This window comes from Coturnix japonica, chromosome 7 (genome assembly GCF_054131305.1).
Source record: "Coturnix japonica strain WE chromosome 7, WE-NBRP24, whole genome shotgun sequence".
Classification (NCBI taxonomy): Eukaryota; Metazoa; Chordata; class Aves; order Galliformes; family Phasianidae; genus Coturnix; species Coturnix japonica.
Window position 1 is genome coordinate 29633374 of NC_140669.1, and position 22782 is coordinate 29656155.

General features: G+C 40.8%; 1 protein-coding gene across 7 annotated transcripts in view; it reads left to right on the forward strand.

Moving 5' to 3' along the window:
- Positions 1-22782, forward strand: part of MYO1B (myosin IB) — a 92696-nt gene that overhangs the window by 33302 nt on the left and 36612 nt on the right. For all 7 annotated transcript variants that reach the window (XM_085553617.1, XM_085553622.1, XM_085553616.1 and 4 more), the window contains exons 4-11: positions 7580-7674; positions 10548-10652; positions 13315-13361; positions 15238-15301; positions 20720-20818; positions 21215-21318; positions 21801-21948; positions 22577-22695. In XM_085553617.1, coding sequence (XP_085409743.1) covers positions 7580-7674; positions 10548-10652; positions 13315-13361; positions 15238-15301; positions 20720-20818; positions 21215-21318; positions 21801-21948; positions 22577-22695 — 781 coding nt within the window. The remainder of the gene's footprint in view (positions 1-7579; positions 7675-10547; positions 10653-13314; positions 13362-15237; positions 15302-20719; positions 20819-21214; positions 21319-21800; positions 21949-22576; positions 22696-22782) is intronic.

Below are 22782 nucleotides of genomic sequence, written 5' to 3' on the forward strand. Positions count from 1 at the left end.
AGTAAATGCCCATCTGCTCTGCTCGAGCCTTTGTCATCGTTTTAGATGCAACATAAATAAGGCTAATGTTACAAGCCTTGAAACTCGAGCGAGATTTGAGCTCTCCTACTGCTTTCAAAGGCCCTGTTTCCATTCCTTCTCCTTCTGTCTGTGACTATATCCTAAAGGCTTTGATTTCTGCAACTCAGAGTACATCGTGGTTAATGCAGTTTGGATTACCGAGGATAAACTTTTTCATATTGTGAGTTAGGAAATGCGCAGTCTTAATGTTTACTGTCTAGTACACTGCATAATCTTTTCCTTATGTGTTGGATGGATAGGAGAGCTAGGACTGGGGTTTGCAAATAGAGATCTGAACTACAGAAGGGACCGCAGTCACAATGCTTTTGTAAGGTAGTTCAAATCTGTATTTCTCTTGTGTATGTAGTTTCATTCTCTCCACTGCTGGAATGCTTTTTAGTAGGTAAACCCTGTGTGAGGCTCAGAGTGGAGCTGACCAGAATGGCTCCATAATGATCCTCAGTGAGGATGCGCTCGAGCTCATCAGCTCTCAGGACCTGAGGTGTGCTTTAAGTCCCTGCCCTGCCCAGGGAGCCAAGTGATACTTGTTCCCAACAAGTCCAAGTTCCCAAGTGATACTTCCTTCAGGAAGGGGTCTTTGTTTAGCCATGATCTTTAAAATCCATCGTCTCTTAAACCCATGCTTTAAACATGATGAAGAGTCATGTCTTAGTGTTTTATTTTGATGGTGTAGGTATCGTGCTCAGCCAATGAAGTCAAGATGTGTTCTGATTTTGTATGAGGAGTTTGCTTTTACCACACTAATTGCACAGTGCGATGGTGCACCCAAACATGTCTTGTTTTGCAGAAAAATAATTGTTTTGTGTAAAATATGGCCACAGCTGGCACAAACTGGATATTTGAGTTTTACTAGTAGGCTTCTTTGGTTTCCACACATGTTCTGTGTTACGTATAGAGATAAATTCCAGTTTTACAAGCTCAACCTCATGGATTGCAAAGCTGCAGAAGGTCCAGCAAGAAGAAATAAACAGCAGGAAAAGCCTTGCATCTACAATTAGAGATATTTTTAGCTAAAAGATCAAAAAACACTTTCCGTACTTCCCTTCAGTTATACAAGAGCCAAACGTTGTTATTATTGTTTTGTACGTGCAGGTGCCCTTTTCCTTCCAGGAAACTTAAAATCCTGCACCCATGTTGCTGCAAACTGATTTGCTGTAGGTCTGCAGTGTGTCCTCCCTGTAATAGTGCAGGGTCTGGCTGTCTTCCCAGATAACACAGCCTGGTACTGGGGTGGGAGATGCTCTAGGTCAGGACCTCATCTGGTCAGGGCCTTAGAACTGGGAGTTACTCGTTCTGCTGGATCCGTGGGAGTGTGATGGCTAATGGGCATCCAGCTGGCTGATGTAATTTCTAGGAATGGGACTATTTGAGAGGGAAGCCAAGCCCAGCTGCTGTGCCGAAAAGCTCATCGTGTGGAGACATTTGCCTTTTTTTCTTTGGTTTAAATAAAGATTCCCTTTTGCTGACAGCAGCTTGACAGCTCCAAATAATAGTGCATTGTTTTAATTTCCTTTGGTATGCCAGCCGTACCCCGGATTGTACCTGCTGTACATTGGTGTGTATTCAATTGGTGTGCTACTCTGTGGGGCTTTCCCCAGTTAAAAGGCATTAAGAGGGCCCTGGGCTGCCCTGCTGGTTTGTTTATCAGCAGTGATGCAGTGATTGGCCATTGAATTTCCATGTTGCTTTGGAGGGCTGCTGCTGTGACAGTTGGCTAGCTCATAGGACCAAGCTGTTGAACGGGATGTGGGTGTGCTTATTGGGGTTGTTACCGTGCTGAAATTTAAAGAGTGGATCTGTTGTATAGTTTAGATTAGAAAGAGGAATAGTTACTTTTGTTTTTGGAGTCCTGCTGTCCAGTAATGTCATGGCTGGCTTGTAGGTTCCTTGTGCTTGCTTCTTTTCCATCACAGTGCTGTGCAGCCCCAATGGGATGCCTTAAGATATTGTTGAAGTAGGCAGACAGTCATGTGTTGTGTTTACATCTTGTGTGTACATTGCAGGGGAAAGATCATTGCTTGTTTTCCCAAGAAAGGCATCTTTTTGACCATCACTGAGTAAAAAGGAGGTGATCAAAACCAGGAAGAAAGCAATGCATCCTGCTGGCTTGCAGGGGAAATATGTCCTGTCCCCAGGGTGGGGAAGGGACTGAGCAGCCCAGCTGTGCCGGCACTGTTTGAAGTGTGCCTGAGAGCTGCTGCATCCTGAGGAAGAAGGGACCTCCAGAGAGCATCTGAGGGTGTGTATTGCATTCCCAGTTCATCAGAACAGAAAATGTCTCTGGTTTAGCATTAGGGTGTGTTTTAAAGCGCTTTACTTTTGAAAATCAAGAGTGGTTTTGTCTGTCCTTGTCTTGTTCCTTCCCTGGTTTCTGGCTGCTCCTCACAAATAGACAGGCTGATTTACTCAGCTCCGGGCTTTGTTCTGTGTCTCAGAACGTCTCAGCTGCCAGCATGAATAGCCATGTGGGGAGGGAAATACAGGAGCTGTGCTTCCCTGTGTATGTTAGACACGTAGCGTTGTTGATAAAACAAATTTCAGTCCTCACCGGGAAAACCAAGTAGGCTTAAAGACGCAGTAACGTTCTGAAGGGGAGAAAAGCCTTTCCATCTGTCTTAGAGCACCTCTTTATCCTGGTACTTAAGCTCATTTCATTTTTCCCCTGACTCAAAGAGCAGCTGCTCGGCTGTGCGGGGCTGTCCCAGGCGCTGTTCTGTCAGCTGCTGCTCCATTCAGGCCCATGGCAGGCTGACAGCCTCCTCTCCCCATGTGTGTCAAAGGGGCTGACAGGAGGCACCTTGTAATTATGGAAAATGGGGCCGTGCTTGTTATCCGTAGGGCAATTAGATTAAACAGATCTGTGCTTTGAGCTAATGATGCAAATAATCTCTTATAGTTGTATTTCCCCAGTGCTGGTTTCTCCACTGGGCTTTGGTGGGGCTGGGGGAGGAAAATGAGATGAGTAGTGCTGATTTACAGCATGAAGCCTGAAAGCTCTCTATAAAACGTGCTTCCACTTTTCCTGTCCTAGGTTATTGGTTTTTTTTAATATGAGCACATCAGGACCAACAAGACTGGTGCATTTCCTCAGCTCACTGCAGGAGGGAGGAAACCGTGGTTGTCATCCTGTCACAGAGCACTTCTGTGCACTCCAAAAGGAAAGGACTTTAAAATTACCCTTCTCAGTTAGGCTTTGCAGAAAAACCGTATGTTAAATTTGATGTGAAGTTCATGTTAAACAATGTGTAATATCTGTATTTTGCTGTAGCTCTTAGTGCAGCATAGCGTGTGCTTTGCAATGATAACGTGCTGCCCCTTGGTGTATCCCCTGCCAGTGTGTTTAGAGACAGCTGAGTAGGCCAAGGAGAAAGGACTTATAAGCGTCCTTTGAAAAGGTATTTTTGGCTTCAAGGAAGATGGCTATGGAAGAGGACAAGGCTTTTGCTTCACATGTGAGCTTCACTGTGGGCTGACCTCACTGTTCTGTTACAGATGATGAGGTGCTGCCCGAGCCTCTTGGAAACCCTTCTTTGCTGCTTCCCTCCATGCCCACGTTTTAGGGCTTGAAGTACTGGTTTTGTGTGATCCTCTGCAGACCCATCAGGCCATCTGGAGTGGTGTGGCCGAAGGAATGGGTGCTATAAAAAGGCAACGCCTGCTACTGATGTAGGTGTGGGTGCCATTTGAACTTCAAACTGCTTCTATACTTAAATCTCAGCCAAAAGAGAGCTCCAGTAAATAGTTCTGTGTTTATTGTGGTAGGAGAAAGTTGTCATCTCTCCTAACAACCTAAAAATCAAAGGGGAGTTTATTATAAGGTATGGAAAACGGCACTGCTGACACACTCACCATTTAATTCAAAACACATGGGTTATAACTACTTTTTCAATTATGGACTATTTTGAAAGTTTTGCTTGGGCTCTGTAATTGTGAGGTGGGTCAGAGCACAGAATGTGGCCTAAAGCTGCAGCTGTAGATGTTGGCTTCCAGAGCTGCACCTCTTCACATTGCTGAGAGGCAGAAGGGAGAGGGATTCTTTGCAGTCTCCAGGTCGTAAAAGTATGTTAAGCTCAAATGGCCTCAAATGAGATTATTTAATGTGTTTATAATAAATAAGGAGTAACGTGACATCACATTCTGGCAACAAGTGGAGTTTAAACTGAAAGACTTGAAGCTTCTTTTAATGTAAAGACAAAACGAGGTAATAAATATGAAGGACTGTGAAGCAGTGCTGTGCCACTGAAGTTGACATGACAAATGAGTTGTTCTCTCTTTTTCTTTGGAATAAAGTTCTTTGTTCAGGCTGTGATCTAAATGTGCCTAATGCTGTTCATGCAGTGCCAGCAAGACCTAGAATCCTTAAATGCTGTTATTTATATACTCTAGATTTTTGCCTCCTGAAATTGAGTTGTTAGGGCAGGGGTTGAAACTTCTGAGGTAAGTTTTAGGAAACTTATAGTAAGTGACTCTGCAAAACTTCTAGAAGGAGATGACTTCTTTCTTTCTTGTTCCTGGAGTGGAGAATATCTGATACTGTTGTGGGTCTGTTACTTTGTTGGGTAGCTTAGAAGACTGGAGTAAAAGCCAATGTATGCCCAGCATCCCTGGCTGGTTTGGAGCAGATCAGGGCTGGCTGGAGTCCTTCTTGCTCTCCAGCTTCTCATATCTCTTAATAGCACTTAATTTTCTGTTTCTTCACCGAGGGAGGAAAGGCACAACTTGGAGCTTTTGACCATGCAGTGCAGGCAGAGTTAATAAATACATTAAGCACTGAAGTATGTTTTGATGGGGGCTGCTGGGAAACTGGAAATTCGGTGAATTAGAAACGATGAATGTTTTCTAATCTGGTTAACTCATAGCTCAGTGTATCAGCAGAGAGAATATTTTCTCAGTGCTTGACGCTGACTTCATTTTCTTGCTAGGAAAGCTGTTCTAGCAGAGAAATTGTAGTTGATGGCTGGGATTGTCTGGAGGACAGCAGGCACGGTGCGAGCCACCCAGTCTGCAGGTCTGAGAGCACCACAGAGCCTCACCTTCCTGCTGATAGCCAGCTTCCATTGAAACCCATGGGTCCGTGGTACTACCATTAATGGCTGCTTGCATGGTCCATGAATGCTCATCGTCGTTATATTTCTTTCCTTTATATCTCACTGCTTTATTTTTCCTTGCAAAAAGGATGGTGATTAAAGTTACATAAACATGTGCTGGGATGTCCGAACACTCTGTGTTGTGCTCTTCAGTTCACAAGTGTATCTGCAGCAGCATTCAGCAAATATTATTCATTTCCTAAACATATCCTGAGAGACAGTCTGGTAAAGTGCTATTGCTACTGTAGTTTGGATTCAGGTCAGTAAAGCAGATGCCAGAAATTGTGTCATGGTCTCTCAGCAGCAGTAGAGTCTGTCTTTTTTTTTTCTAGCTCTCCAGCCTGTTGGCCATGGCACGGACTGACTTTGTTGTAATGCTAAAAACATTACAGCCTGTTACTTTCTCGTAAACACATTTTCACCTCTGGTTGAACTGCCGCATTGAAATGCTTCAATCACCATAGTGGTAGTAAGCTTGGAGAGATCAGTTTTAATTCTGGTTCAGCGGTAATTGTATCAAAAGGAGTGGTGACCTCTCTTTGTGCTTGGTAAGCAGGTAGCCCAGCTGTGCAGGGAGAATTGCAGTATAGACTATTCTGAGGCAACGTAAGCTGTAAGGAAAGCAATGGAGGAACCTTGGTGCAGGAAACAGGACAGGAGGAGATTGAAGAGTGGGGAATTGGTGTGAGCATCAGTGGCAGGAGCTACTGTCTTCCAGGGCAGGGAAGGAGTCAGAAGGTGTTCGTGACCTCTTTTGCAGACTTCTTGGAACACTGCTCACCGGGTGTGTTGGGCTCTTGCTGGATGGCTGAGCTCAGAACATGATGCAGCTTCAAAAAGACAAGAGGGATGAGTCTGGTGATGAAGGATGAGGGAGTACAAAGTGTTTCATGTGCACCTGGTAAATAACTTGGGAAGTATGACATTCTCCTAAAACCATGGAGGAGTAGAAGCCAGAAGGAAGAATTGCCTAAGCTCTAGGGGAAATGTTAGCTAGCAAAAAAGAAATAGGTATGAACTGATTTGAGACATGGGTTTTATGTTAGAAGCTTTAGTGCTGTAGCAGTAGGAGTCTCTAGAAGAGTCTAGAGTCTCTAGAAGAAGCTGAGCATGGATTGCTTTGCCCATGCTAACCATAGCTCGTTTCATGTCAAAGAGCTTGGAAAGCTGTGGTTTCCTGTGGAAACTCTGTATGGCTTCATTATGCAAAACCAAGACTTGCTATCTCTGCAGTTGTCAGCAGAATGCAAAGCTCCCAAGCTGCTATAGAATAAGTTTCTAAATGATGTGTCAGTAATGTAACCATGATATATATCATGTTGTCCTGTGAGTTATTTGCTGGTGTGAAACTGTGGTTTGTTTGCTGTAAATAATGAACTATTTATGATTTAAAATATATACCGACACTTATCATTCTATGAGGAACACCAGTCGAACAAAGCTCTTGGTCTGATGAGTGGATGTTTATTTCATGTAAAACTATGCCGTGTTTTGCTAGCAAGTTTGCTAGCACGTTTCTTGAATTTTTTTAGTGCTGTGAGTGTGCCCTGTTATTTGGATTTTGCTTGTACATCTTTTTGTAGATACTGCTGAAGTTTTTGCAAGGAGTTCTAGTGCTGCATCCAGAAAGCCTTGTTCCATGAGCTGAAAAATGCAGTTGAACCAAAGTCAATGCTATTCTTCCTCTGGCTTAAAATGACAACCGAGGAAAAGCTAAATATAAAAGACATGTCTGCATTTCTCCAAAATACATGTTAATGCATAGCAACAGAGCACCTTTGGATCCAAATTGCAGCCCAGGAGTTTCAGGCTTAAAATGTTCTGTGTTCTGTAGAAAGATTTTTTGTTGTAGGAAAGCTGGTAAATCTAAGAATATTCTTCATTTTCACATTATGGCTTCACCCTTAGTGTGCTAAGAACACACTTACTGGGAAACATGTCTGCAGACTTGAGCAAAAGCCCAATAATACCCCCCAAATGCTTAAAATGCTCAATACTTTCTCAGGTTCATTGATGTCTTCAGACTTGTCAGAGTAGAATTTGCAGCTTACTATACTGTTAGTGCTCAGGATTCTCCCATTTCCTTTCTCTAAATGTCTTCAGATTGGACATGCCCCATTGCACTCACATTTTGCTCATTGAAGAGTACAACCTAAAATTGCCTCAAACTTCATCAGTTTGAGTTTTCTATCTGCATAAAAACCTGTAGGACAGATTTTGCTTCCCCTTTCCTGGGGAGAAGCCTGAAAAAACCAATGAGCCCAAGTATCCATTTTGCTTCTGTGGGTCTTTTATTCTGTAAGCTTCATCGCTTGGATATTTTATTTTTCCTGCGTGGATATGAAGGACAAATCATGCTTGTCGTTGCTATCTGTTTTACCTAATCCTTAATTGGCTCTTTTCTCTTGCAGCTTTGCTCTGTCAGATGAAGCTTACCGATCTTTAAGGGACCAGGACAAAGACCAGTGTATTCTTATTACAGGAGAGAGCGGAGCTGGAAAAACAGGTAATAAACAGCTTCGACCTCATTCAGAAGCATTGACTTTTATTCCGAGTCTGTTGCTAAGTGATGCTGGAAGCTGTAAGAGCTGAGAGGTACCAGTAAGACTTTGTGTGAGGCCACTGTAGTAAATGAATGCAGTCATGCATGTTGCTGTAGGAGTGATCTTCCCAAAACTCATGTTTTTCCGTGCTGTCACTGTGATATAGTCCTGTCATGTGTTAAAGAGGTATTTCTGTTGCTGTGCAAAGCTGTGCTGTGGTGATGCTGGTTTGCAATAGAGTATTGCAAAGGCCAAAAACCTATAGGCTCTCCCCTGAAAATTATCGAAGGTGGTGACAACTGAGTGCTCTGGCTCCTCTACACTGGAAGACAAACCTTTGATCATTTTACGTGTCTTTAAATAAAGATTTGCTTTTATGATGGAATACAGTGTTTCCCAAGGAAAATTCATACCAATAGCTGATTATCTTGGAAATCTCATCAGTCTTTTGCATGCTGTGCAACAATGTGAAGTGTGGGCTTCATCTTTGGTGTGTTGTGATCAGTGCCTTTGGCTTCAGTTTTGTTCATGAGCCATGTCTTGTTTTCCTTTGTCTGGTTAGTGGCAGCCAATTAAAATGTCTTGAGATCTTTTAAGTTAATCCTTTTATTCCAGTTTGATGGCAGTAAAGCATTTGTGTGTCCATTAAGAGTATATATTAAATAAAGCAAGTTCTTGTTCATATCAGTATTATGGATTCTACCTAGGATTCCACACATCAGAAAAGAGTTCTCTACCAAAACTGTTTCTACCAAAACAGTTAAATTTTTTATTTCCTCAAGATCAATAAGGTCCCAAACAGCTGACAGGCGCTTTATAAAATGTATTTATTTGACTGAAGGCTGTAGCAGTGGTTGAGTTTCTCAACTTCTCTATTTGTGAGTAGGATTTTGGTAGGTTCAGATTTGTATATGGATTCTGACTGCATTCTGTAGTTTTCATAGTCACATAGGGCATGATGTGGGTTATTCCTGCTTTATAAAGGTAAGTACTGAATAGCGTAACAGCATGGTTTGAAATTCAAGTCAGTAATGGTCTCAGAATTTATGATATTCTCTCTTAAGTATTTGACATGATCATGGATGCTGAAGTGGGTCTGATAGCTGAGGGCTTAGGTTTCACTGCAAAGAAAAAGAAGGATAGTGGAGAAATTCCTTAAGGTGAAGAATCAAATTTAGTAGTACAGATATGGTGTAACTGTTAGAATAGGTGTTACTGGTAGCCGGAATGTTTGGCATGTTTTGTTTGAAACCATTGAAACTGAACTGCCATCACTTGTTTTCTTTAATTTATTCAGGTTTTAGACTTCTTTCACGATGTGTTTATTTTGGTAATAGATAGTAACAGTAACACTGTGCAAGAAAACATAGAATGCTACCAGGATGAGTAGCGTATTGAAGTGCTTTTAGGCATTGAGTCTGTGATTCACTTCCTTGTGTCTTTACTCAGCGAAGCAGAGTGGAATTGGCATTTATTTTGTCTTTTGGTGATGTTCAAAGCCGGTCTTAAGGCCATTGTATGTATTGGTATTGTATGTATATGTTTTTTCTAGTATCTTATTTTTTCCTTCAGTGCTTTCTAGTCTCTTTGAGTAGCTCTCCCTGGAGGTTTTGACTGCTCTAGCAAGTATTTCATATCAGATAGTTTGGTAACTCCAAGATCTGAAGGGAAGGTATTTTTAGAAAAGACAGCTAGGCTCGAGGAGTTGTATGGTTAAGGGAGATGGGATTCCGCATGGACACTGCTGGTTTCTGCTTCCTTGCTTCATGAATCACAGGCTTGCTGTGTTTTCTTTCCAGTATAGGATTGTCATTTAATACCAGCAGACGAGCTTGATTAAGAAGAATCAAAATCCAAGGGATAACTTGTTAGTCAGTTTCTTCCTGAAATAAAACCCTTTAATTTGTAACATATCTCTGAATAGCAAGTAATGTTTTGTCTTTTTTTATGGCGACTGGGTTAAGTTGATAGGGATTCCAGCTGTTAGTCATTACACTGTATATCAGCTGATGTTGCCTCAAATTTCACCATCTTACATCATACTGAACTTCACGGATTCTGTTTATAAACAGGGTCCTTTTGCAGCTGCTCTTTGTCCAAACCAACTAAAACATGAGGGTTGGATGGAATTTTTCCCTTTGGAAATCTTCATGTCTGTTTGGCTGAAGGACATCCTTACAAATCCAGTGTAAAAACTGTTCCAGACTTCCTTAAAAGTTTATATCTCCTTATTAGTTTTGTTGTTGAAATAAGAACTTCAGTTTCTCTAAACTTTATACCTTGAAACTGGCTGCATAATGTTATGTGATGTTGAATTGCTGTTATTTGCTTAATTGTAGCTTACTTCAGAGTTATAGTCACGTGTAAAGCATTGCAGGTTGTGTGCTTACATCTGTGCGATTGTGTATCTGGTGAGGTAAACTTATTGCATTTTGCATCTTGAAAGTGCTTGGGCCTAGTTTTTCTTGCTAAAACCTTCAGATTTAGGCTATGCATTCCAGCATGTTACCTTAGAGGTAGTGAGAGACAGCCACTTAGGAAGCAAAACTAAGGTTAAATAGAGAAGTAGCTGCGGTGTGCTGTCTCCAACAGTGGCTTCTTTAGCTTGGATGGGCTCCAGATATTGAAGTCAATGGAGGTCCTGATGTCATGGCGTGGCTCTTGCGTCACGGTGAGCTCCTTTGTCTGTTCCAGGCTGTGCACCAAGAGAAAAGAAAGCTGAAATGAAATGTGTCCATGATTCTTGACTGTTATGGTGAAAACAGGATGAAGATCAAGTCTCCGAATGACCAGTTGCTGATTCTTACTGCTGTTTTGTTTTCCTTTCCCCCTACAGAGGCAAGCAAGCTTGTAATGTCATACGTAGCAGCTGTATGTGGCAAGGGGGCAGAGGTTAACCAAGTGAAAGAACAACTTCTGCAGTCTAATCCCGTTCTTGAAGGTATGTTTCTCACAAGCATGTACTACCTGTATCTATCAGCTTTCCGGATGACATGGCTTTGGAAGCACTACCCACTGTTGTTTTGCACGTATTTTGTTTCCAAAACTGTAGGAGGTGCTTTCTGTGAAGACAGCCACACAAAGTTGCTCAATTACAGAGAGGCCTGCTTAAAAATTAAATCTTTTCCTCAGGAAGTAACAGCTTAGGAAGTTAGATCATACTTCCCAGACTCCTCAGTCAGCTCTCTCAGGGCATACCCTTTCCTAACCCTGGCTTGAGGATGCTTGACTGTATTAAGAGATTTAACTTCAGTTCAAAACCTCTGATTCATTTCCTTCCAATTTATACTATCACAGGCCCTAGTAAACAAACAATCTCTGCAAAGCATTATTTTTCTTGAAGAAAAAAAAAAAGTGAATAAATGGATGTTAGGAAAAACTAACCTAATCCACATGGGTACCCGTTATTCTCTAGAACTTATTGTTCCCTGTGTACGGTGTCTCGTTTCTGTTAGCTTGTCTTCCTGACATCTGCCTTTCCTGCTCTCCCATGAAGGACTTGGTGATTGTCTGGGTTTTTGTTTTTTAATTAGTCAATTGGAAGTGGTTGGCTGCCAGAAACAGGATCTTCATTTTTCCTGGAGATAGGATATGTGATCCTCAAAGCACCCAGTTTTATCCCATTGTCTATTAATTGCCTTCAGAAATGCCTTATTTAAGTCTATTGTGTTGAGTCCTGGCATGGGTTTTGCCACAGTTCTCTGAGCTAATGTGGTGCTGAGACAAATTCTCATAACCGCTGTACAAACCTATTGTGGTGCAATGGCTATAGAACATACAGTGTCTGTCACACTGTTGAGTGTCAACGTTTTATTTATTGCTTAGCTATCTATACATAAATGTAAGGATTTGTATTTTGTAAGGATCGAGTATTCATTTCACGAGTAGGAAAAGGAAAATAATAATAATAATTTTTTAAAAAATCAATAAAATAAATAATCAAAAGCACACTGAGAGCAGTGATGCACTGGGGAGGGTAAGATTTGATCGTGAACTATACACAAAACACAAGTTGCTGTTCTTATCCCTGGGAGGATGTAGACAGATGTAGACAGAAATAGTCTAAGTAGTGTGATGGCTTTTCTTGCCAAAACCAAGTTGCTCCCCAGGGACTGCCAAATTTATTGGATTTCATGTTAGCCTGCAAGTCTTTGTTTAAATGCAGAAAGAATACTGTAAGCTCACAGGGAACTGCTCTATCATTTAAAGGTATTCTTTGTTCTTCTTGGTGCAGTGGTACATACTTATATAGCTTTTCGGACCAGGAGGCCGCCGAGCAGGCCTGGCAGCTTATGTACATTTTAGACAGGAATTAAGCATTTGTGGTTAGGTTTGTTTTTCTTTGGTTACGTAGATCAGTTTCAGTCTAGCTGCAGTGCAAGAAAATAACATAAATGTTAAATGTGTGTAATTTATCTTACGGAAATTTTCTGTTTTATTTTTAGAAAAAACTACAGTCACTACTGTAAATTAACTTTCAGAAACAATGAACTTAAGGGAAAACTCAGGAACGTGTCTCATGCTTTATAATGGAACGCTTGTGTTTGATTCTGTGCGGTTATAAATGACTCTACTGTTCAGCACTGTGTTTAAGAAAATGCAGCTCAGAGATTTGGTTGTTGAAAAGATGATTTATTGCAGGCATAAAGATTTTAAAAACAATTCTTTCACTTTTCCTTAACCTTCAGGAGCAAGAAACTTTTCCTTTTGGCTTCAGTTCTTTGATCAAGAATAAGTCTACTCATGCAAGTTTGCTGAAGCCTAAAAGCGTGTATTTATTTCTATCCAAATAACATTCACTTGATTTGACCTTTGAAGATATGTATGCTATATAAATAAATACTGGGAGTAAATAAAGGCTCCTGTTGGAGTAGGGATGCTGTAATTAATAAAGCAGGAGATGAGCTCCTGGTTGACTTGCCGGGCTTTGAGAATGTGTGAACTTGAATGTCGTCTAGACCTATGTGCTTTGAGCTGGTGGCTGCCCATTTGAGTATTGCCTTAGGAAGCCACTTTTCAGAGAGATTGCTTTGTCTGGAAGCTTGAACTGAAGAGGCTAGAACTAAACTTCATTCCAAAACCTAGCTTAGAGGTCTAGCTGAAGAGGGTGTTTTAAACACTTATAAATCAGACTCCATCTTTTTTCATTTTCTGTACTGGTGGATAACCTTGATTTCTTTATCTGAAGTGAAGAGAAAGTAGAATTTCCTATATAGAAAGTTATTTCCGTCATCAGATTGTAAATGTGAGGATTCAAACTCAAGATTTGCCTCAATTCAGGTGCAATTTTATCTTGAAATAATTTCACCTTGTATGCTCTTCTTTCCTTTACTTTCATCAACACAACTGCTTTCTTTCATTTTCTTTCATCAATCCAACTGCTTTGGACTTCCATAGATGTTTTCCCAATGGAGAAAATGTCACATTTAGTCTATCCTGAGTGAGTGATATGAGTGCAATGAGTGGTGTATTATTTCTCAGAAGTCTAGGATTCTTTTAGACATATAAAAGGTCGTAGATGTTAAAGCAATTTTTAGGTATGCTTTTTGGTTGGGTGTTTTTTATCAGTAGATGTGGTCTTATTTGTTCTTCTCTTTTGCCAGCTTTTGGGAATGCCAAAACTGTGAGGAATGACAACTCCTCTAGATTTGTAAGTATTTTCTGCAAGGCTAATTAGAATTCCTTATAGGGGATAGCATGCTGGTTTTGTTTCACCTTTTATTGGCCATCAAGCCACCTGTAAGGAGTGAATGAATCATTTGGAGAGAGAACATTGCTGTAGTTGTCCTAGGACTGAGATGCCTGGAGAGTGTTCAAGATCAGTAACAATCAGTATATCATTCTGGACATTGTAGCATATCCTCCTGCCCAGTTGTTTTCCTAGCGTTACTACTACATTTGGCCATATTTTTGAAAGATGTATCACTTATTTGTCAGAAATCTTGCTGGTTTCTGGTGTGGGCATAGGCATCTTTTGAAAATTTAACAGAAACAAGCAGAAAATAAAAATAAAAATTAAGGATCTGACTGTGAGTGAGTGAAAACTTAATTGCGGTCACTGCTCTGTCTGTGAACAGAGCAAGTGGTGCGCACTGTGGGCCCTGCATATGGCCATGGAGGCAAGGTTGGGGCTGAAATTTGAGGCACTGCAGGACAGTTTTTTGTATAAAAAGAGTAGGAAAGGGACAGCTGTCAGAGACGAGGTCCTACAGGCTGGAGGAGGAGAGTTGTCAGAGAGAAGAGGGGCGTTTGCAAGCGGGAGGCTTTCCAGGACAAAGTGCAACCAAGAAGGATTTCGCCTTTCAAGTTCTTGCTTATGAGCACCAAGCTAAAAATACTTCCAGAAACAGCCAGCTGGCCCAGTCCTTGGGAAATTAAGATTTAATTATCTGATTTAATTCTTTATCTTGAAAATTTGAATCAGCTCAGAATTAACTTCAAACAAGAAAGTACAAGTGTTATCCCGTCTCGTCTGCTTTAGCTGCCAGCAGGAGAAGAATGGAGTTTCAGTAGGAACGTAATAAGCCAAACTTGACAAAATAGCCAGCAAATTTAAACATATCTTTGAGGCAGTCATTGTTAAATGCTTGATTTTTCATGTTCTGTAATTAAAACAAGAAATCTCTTCCTAAACACAATGAGGCAGGATAAACACGAGGCTTTTCCTTTCAAAGGTTGTTTTTATCTTCTGATCTCACCAGTGAGATCATTTCTGTGCGTGGCTTGGGGAACAGGATTGAATTCCTACCAGCGCTCTTTATCTCTCTAAACTTCCTTGTCGGGGTGAGCTGTGCTTGTAGCGTGGCTCTGTTCATTCTGTCTTTGCTAAAAGTAGCTGTTACTGCCATAAGTGCTTGTTGTACCTATTGAAATGATGCTCTGAGCAGCACGAAACAGAAAAGTCATGCAGAAGTCAAGGCAACGCACTGCGTCAGTATGGCTGCAGATGAAGTGGCTTTTGTGGTGACAGCCTGCTAATTGTTGCCTCTGGTCTCTGAGTTACTAAGCAATGAGTTCAGTGGGAAAAAGCCATCACTTGCACAGGGCAGGCACGTAGAGCTGGACAGGCACCCACAGTAACAGTGGTAATCACTGCTGCTGCTCCTGAGTGTTATTCTGAGTGCTCGGGACGTTTGGCATAGAGCAAATACGTCTGCTTGGACATCGATGCTTCCTTTAATAAGTGCGGTAACGCCTACGCAACCACAAGCACTGTTGGGTGGGGGTAGTGTTCTGCTGAATGTTTGTGCAGCTTACTTTTTGTCGAGGGAACAAAAAAAATTAACGTGTTGCACATGGCCTATTGAAGCAGTTGGCTTGAGAATCTCTGGCTGTGATAGTAAAATTAGAAGCTTTGAGTCATTTTTACCTTATTACAGTTTGGCGTTGTGCACAGGAGGTTGCATTTTACTCTTTTAGCCTGTAGAACAACTGAGGAACTTCTAAAATAGTCTCCAAAATATCTTTTTTTTTTTTTTTTTTTCCTTTTACAAAAGTTAGAGCCTTGAACTCTATTTCTTTTGCAGGGAAAATACATGGATATTGAGTTTGATTTCAAGGGTGATCCACTTGGAGGAGTTATAAGCAACTGTGAGTATTGCTCTTGATATCAGCATATTGACTGCTAAAAACGTTTTGCTCAGAAAGGAGGGTGGGTAAATTATTGAAATCAATAGCAGCATTGGTCTAACTGAACCTCATTATGTGGTAAATTAAGCTTTTTTGTTTTGTTGTTTTGGTGATCAGTTTATGAGAGTAAGTGAAGAGAGACTTGAAAGAACTGTGAATAATAGATGTGGTGTTTTAGAGGGTAAGAAGCAGAGCGTGTGGGTTCTTACATTGCCTCTGAATGGATTAAGTGTGTCTGAGGCCTGTTTCATACTTGGGTCCATGGACACAGCTGTGACTTGATTTGATGTGTTATATATTGATGGTAGGTGGTGTTGGAGATACTCGGTTTTGTAATCCAGAAGTCACACCAAGTATGCTGGGCATCACAATGGAATGAGAGTGCTTTCTTGAAATAAAAGCATTCTAATGCTTCTAATGCTAATTTTAGCATATTTCACGGTATAGATGAAAGCTCATTGTGAGAGAACATAAAAGCCTGTTGAGTTTATGGAGGGAAAAGTAGCCCTGGACTTCAGAATCATAGAATCACAAGGTTGGGAAAGACTTCCAAGATGATCTTGTCCAATCATTCACCTACTACTGATATTATTCCCCACTAAACCTAAGTTTTATTACTGGAAGTAAGGCTGCTGCTCTGATAGACCCTTTAGCAGTCTCTCTGCTGGGAAGCAAGGAACCAGTAACAGAGTGCCAATTCAAGATGCCTTGACTTGCTTTTCTTTCTAGAGCTTTTGTTTTGTTTTTATAAGGAGTTGTTCTTCTGTGCTATATAAAGTTATGCTTGTTTGTTTTCCTTACTTTTCAGATGGGGCTGGAGGAGGGCAGTGAGTGACTGCACTAGGTGTCACTGACCTGGCCTCGGCCTCTCTCTTTGCTCAACCAAATTCATTCCTGTTTCTAAAGCCTTCTGACCCCAGTGCAGTTTTCCTGGTTGAGACACAATTAGTCTACCGGGCTCAACTAGTGAACTCTCAGATATAACACAAACTTTTAGAAACACTGTGAAGAATTACGCACATGGATTTAGCATTTTGTAATGCTATCAATATGAAGCTCAGAGCAGTTGCTCTTCGAGTGTTCATGGCTGTCTGTCAACACTGACAATCAATAAAATTAGATGTCAAATGTACTCATTGCTATCATCAGTAATTAAATGTGAGCTAAGTGTAGTCATCAGTAATTTAATCTGTACAAAAAGAATTTAGCAGACTAGCTGTTTTTTTTTCTTTCTTTTTTATTTTTCTTTTCTCTTCATATTCAAAATAGATAAATAAAGATAAGTAAAAAGGAATTGCTTTGCAGACTGGATATTCAGCAATTTGTCTTTGAAAACACTGTGCTGAGTCATCTAACTAAAATATTGTGTCATATTAAAAGGCGATCCAAGTAGTTACTGAACTGTTTATCTACCTTATAAATCATAGCAGATGGTAATGATGGCATTGCGTCTAATTATCTGATGTGATGGCGTGTGTTATCAAGGGCAGACCTATTTTTTTATAAGATACCTATTTTAGGTATCCTTACTCTAAAGTTTATTAAGTATCTTAGAGAGATAAGAGGAATATGGAATTGAAAACATGAAGTATAGACCCTGTTGTTAAAAAGATGCTACTGACTGGGCTACTAAATATACTAACTCTGGATGTCACAGTTAAATACTGAGTTCTTGTGGCTGGGTGTTAATGTATACCCCCTTGCAGTTCACAGTGTTTCAATGCCTGCCCAGCTCATTTAAGACTTGATTTCAGTTATGTACAATGCTAATACAAGTGCATTGCCCTAACCTGTATTTTTCCACACTTCTCATGCTTGCAGCATTGTACTGATTTGGATAAGAAATGTTTCTGTTGGGAGATATTGCCATTCATGATTTACTGTGGGCTTAAATTCTTCTACACCATTTACAATTTGCTCTGGTTGTAGTCAAATTTAGGATTTGCCATCCTAATTCGTAAAGCTGTGCTGAAGTTTCCTGTCCTTAAAAGGGAAAGGGTGATTAGTTTGTTAATAAATATTCTTCACTTTCTGACCATTTGTTGGTTCAGCGTTAACATCATGTGAAGATGATATCATAATATTTTGATTAAACTTCATTAATTGAATCTGATGAGCTTGATTTCCAAACACCTATGAAGTTGGCGGGCTTTTTGGGCCACAGCGTGTGTCATTGAGCTGCATTTCATACTGGAAAGCAGTTTAATGTGTGGATTATTTTGATAGCAAGAAGGCTAATGAAAACACATCACTAATTTTATCACTTTGCTAAAGATTAACAAAGACCAGTCAGTCTGCCAGTCACCCTTCATGTTGTGACAGATGCTATCTTGACCTTCCTTTCAGTGATTCTTGTGCCCTCAACAAGCTCTTGCTCCATAATGACAAGGATTCACCTACAAGTGAACCTTTCATGAGCCAGAGCTAGAGGGCAAAATTACCATGACAGTGCTTGCTGTCTGTATGTCCTGTCCAGTTTGCAGTGAGCTGTAACATCCGCTGGCTTTAGTGGCACCTGGTAGAACTGAAATGTTGATGTGCCGTAAATGGAGGGGTAAATCTTTTCAGTTAAGTCAGACTGGGGATAGTGCAGTGGAAGAGACAGTAATGGAAGAGTTTTGTAACGTCTATTAAGATAGAACCAGTATGTTCCCAAGCTGAAGATAATTTTATGTTTGGACAGTGTAAAATATACACAGGCTCATTATAAGTACATTACATAGTCACCCCCCACTTCTGAGTGCACTGCTTTGTAAGGCGTTCATGTGATGAACAATTATAAAATAGATGAAACCGAGAGTGAAAAATTTGATATGAACCTGATTTATGCAGTCATTAAGTATATGATGTCAGCTGGGAATTATTTTTTTCCCCCTGTAAACTAGATAGGAGTGTAGGTAAAAGAATTTAGTAGTATTGCACTTGTTTGACACTACAAAAACAGTAATTGAGTCATGAGGATGAAATAAGCCGCTGTATCCGGCAAGTTTGGATCCTCTGAGTCTTCCTTTTCTTCCAGTTTTCTGTGAAGGCCCCAGCATTTCCAGCAAGGTAATTGCTCAGAGACTCTTCCCACAATGCTTGTGGGGAAAGGCAGCTTGGAGGGCTGTGTAATTCACTTGCTTTTACATGGGTTTAGTATTGTGGACTTGGAATACAGAAACTCTCAGCGCGCTTCTCAGTTTTCCTTTTATTATAATTGCCGTGTTAATAGAAATGGGAGCTTAATAAAAAGAATAATAGCTCTTCCTCCTCCCCCATTATAACAGAAGATAAGAAGCAGTAGCTTATCTAGCTGTAACACATGACTTCATCCACATGACTGTCTTGTTCCCAAGATGATATCCGTGTGTGTGCATTACTGCAATCACCTAGGCTGGTGAGGACTTTCAAGTTAGTGGAGTCCAACCTACCAACCACCCTGTCCCTTAGTGCTACCTTTCAGCAGTGTGCACTGCAGATAGGGCGTGCTCTGTTTCTCTTGTGCCTGTTGATGTGTACACATTTCTTTGTCTGAAGTATTTTTTCATGGTACAGTCCAACATGTTTCATATGGGCACTTGTTCAGACCTTTTCTAAAGTGGGGATTGTACAATATCTTACCCAGAATATCTGTGAGTTTTACGTTTTCATGTCTCACCTGGGATTTCCTGCTGAAGGATACCTGGCTTGTTTTTAGCATCATGTGATCCTAATCCAGCTAAGCCTGTCAGTGATTTAATGATTAACAAGTAGATAACAGCAGTGTGTGTGAAATACAGTATATGTAATGCTTGCTTTCTAAAAGCTGTTTTTAACAACCAACGCATCTTTAAAAAGAACTCATAGCAGCTGCTTTGTTAAGGTAAATACCCAATTTTGTCAGCAGCTGCTTTCTGGAGCTTTTTTTCCTCAATTACGAAGGCAGGAAATTGATGGAGTATTGGGACTTTGGAAAGCTGGCTGTTAATTAGTAACCTCATTGCTTCTAAAAATATATTGTTTAAATCAAGTAAACCACAGGGGAAAACCCAGGACAGCTATCTGTAGATCATAACATGTTAAATTCAACATCTGCTTGAGACAACTTTGTTGTATCTGCAGAAGGTGTGTGTGTAAATTAGAAGGAGGCTTACATTTAATGTTTTGCAGGGATGTGTAGCTAAGCTTTTATGACAGCGTTTGAGTCCATTTATATATAGAATGTTTTTCAACACAGCTAAGCCAAACCGCTTCACAAACTGCATCACTTCAGTATCCTTTGAAAACACAGCCGTTTCCTGAAGTGTGCGCAGCCACTACGGGAGCAGAAGTTGTTTATTTCTTTGAGATTCAAGTTGGCTGCCATCCGCTCCAGCACTTAGTTAGAGAAGTTGTACAGCCAGTGTGACTCAGTGCTGCCTTACCTTCACCTTTCCTCCCTCATTCCCAGCATTACCGCTTGGAGGGGAACGTGCTTCTCCTTTGGGCAATGAATTAAAAATGAGAGAGTTGGGATAGGCACGGAATGGCTCTGAGTTCCAACCAGGGATCAACAAGGAGAGCTCCAGCTTAAAAGTCATTGACTTGGAAGAGCATAAGGGCAAGCCTGTACCCCATCCCACTGTAAAGTCTAGATGAATTGCTGGTGGTGTGGGACAGCCTCTTGCTTGGGTGTACCTGTACTTTGTCATTGGGCATGGAAAGAAACTAGGGTTATTGAGTTATAAAAGCACAAATGTTTGTTCAAAGAACTCCGGAGTTCTTGGTTGCACACTGCATACAGCAGTGCTGCAGATTCACCTTCATGTAGTCTTCACCCACCCAGATGTGCGGCTCCTTGGGAGCTGCTTTTCCAGCCACTACGTTTGGTGCCCCTATTGCTGCTCTCAGGCAGTGGTGTTGTTATGGAACAGACAAGTCTCACTGGTCTGTACGATATTTGAGCTGTCTTAATGTAAGCTAGTTAGAAGCTTTTCCTAATTTTTCTCCTAATTTTGTTATTGTTGTTGCTGGTGAATTGCTAGAGCGGTTATTACTTTTTGAAACTGTCTTGTAGTTTATTTGGAAAGCTTCCTCAGGATTTTGTATATTTATGTGGGTTGAAGCCTTGCCTTTAGCTCTCATTCCATCAGGAGGTGCTTAATCCTAGCTAATTGCAATGGAGATGAACACAGTAACAAGATCTTTCTCAACAAACCTTATGCTGATGCTGGCTGTTGGTGGTTGTGTACATTAATCCCCACAAGCTGAGTTTTCTCCATAGATCACAGACTGTAGCATTTATAGGTGCAGTGGGCCTTATGTATTTCTTCCAATTCACAGGTGATCACAGAAATAATATATTGGCCCGATTTATTTCATATGAAAATGTTCTGCTAAACCTTTCCCCGACTTGTGAAGTTTTGTTTGTTTGCCTAGATCTGCTGGAGAAGTCTCGTGTTGTGAAGCAGCCAAGAGGTGAAAGAAACTTCCACATTTTCTATCAGATCCTGTCTGGCGCATCGGAAGACTTCCTCTGTGAGTGTGACACTCATGCCTTTTTCAGTTACAGTTCCTTAATGGGCAACTCCACATGTGTCTTGTTTTGTGGGAAATGCAGTATGCTTTCATTCTGCTAATTATTGTTGTCAGTGGTGTTAGCGATAGCAATAATAATAATAATAATAATAATAATACCTGCACTAAATATATAGTGTGAGATTTTACAGACACCTGAGTCGGAATGGGAGACATTTGCAATGTCTTTTAGACCAAGAAGGCAGGCCGTTCATAATCAGACCTCTTGCAATTGGAGGATCCCTAAAGAAAACTTCATCTTTTAAATAGAAGTCTTTCTTGACAATACTGACTCTGGGTATGAAAGAACCCGTAACAAGCATGCTGTTACAATGGTGTTTTTATTTCATTTATTAGGCAAACTCAAGCTGGAGCGGGACTTCAGCAGATACAACTACCTGGGCCTGGACTCTGCCAAAGTGAATGGAGTGGATGATGCTGCCAATTTCAGAACAGTTCGGGTAAGGAATAACTGGGGCTGGGTGTAAAACCCAAAGTGTTCAACAGAAATGCAGAGCTGTTGTGCTTGCAGCTTTGGCTGTTAGCTCTGGGCAATGCTGTCAGAACCATCTTTGAGTCATTTGAAGGTTGTCGTAGAAACTTAGATTCTAAAAGTTACTGTCTTTTTGAGCAGCAATATGCACTTGAGAAGACAGCAATATATCTTCATTTGGCTATAGATAGCTTGGTTGCATTATAAACTTAAGTGGCTAAAGAAATATTGCCTTTAAAAATCCATGGACTGTTCTCAGCAGTCTGATACGGATTCTGGAAGTGGGCTGGGCTAATATGCCAGCTCTTTTACCAAACCCTCTGCAACCCATTTATACTACAAATGTACTTATCTATAAAACCTTTTCTAATTTCTGCTAATACTTCTGCATCTATGATCTGTGTGAATGTAGTTTCTCTTATCTCATAATGTTATATGTCTCCTTTCCAGAATGCCATGCAGATTGTTGGTTTCATGGATCACGAAACACAGTCTGTTTTTGAAGTGGTGGCAGCAGTTCTGAAGTTGGGAAACATTGAGTTTAAGCCTGAATCTCGCGTCAACGGCTTAGATGAAAGTAAAATCAAAGATAAAAATGGTGAGATGAGATGAGAGATGGAAAGAAAAGCATTAATTTGTCTGAAGTTCATTATGAATTTTGTAATTTCTGTAAGCGTACTGTATTGTAGAATCATAGAGTCCTGCAGGCAAATGTGACTCTAATCTTGTTCAATTTCGGTTGCTCTGTGTTTGAAATTTTAAGGATGACTTTTTCACCCCCTTCATAAATGCTTTCTTCTGTAACGTGGAATGGTAATTGGCGTTTCTGTAACTGCTTGGTTATTCTGCAGCAGAGGCTTTTAGTTTGGTGCAGTGGGGTGTTTTTGCCTATAGCTTCCTTTGGTGATCTGATGTCATGATTTTGCAGTTGATACATTTGGGAGGTTGAGCTATTTTCATGTCAAAGCTTCTCATCCGGAAGAGGAGTCTGTGGCAAATGGAAGAGAAGTTTCTTTGCAGAAATACCCAAATATAAAGTGCTTTCAAAGCTCGTAACTCACTGTGCTTGGTGGGGGAGGAGGAGGGAGCATAGAAGGGAAACATTGCAGTTGTAGAAAACCTGTTTTGGGAAAACACTGACCTGTTTTAAAGCTGATCGTTTGAGGGAATAAAAACAGCCTTATGAAAGGATTCATTATGCTTACACCCTGCTTTTTTCACCTTAGAGCTGAAGGAAATCTGCGAGCTGACAGGTATAGACCAGTCTGTGTTGGAGAGAGCTTTCAGCTTCCGCACAGTTGAAGCCAAGCAAGAAAAAGTTTCAACAACACTGAATGTGGCTCAGGTAAAGGCACGGTCCCAATTTTAAAAGAAGTGATGGTTTTAAATGGCCATTTTTTTCTCCCTTAGTAGTCCATGACTGCCCAAGTAA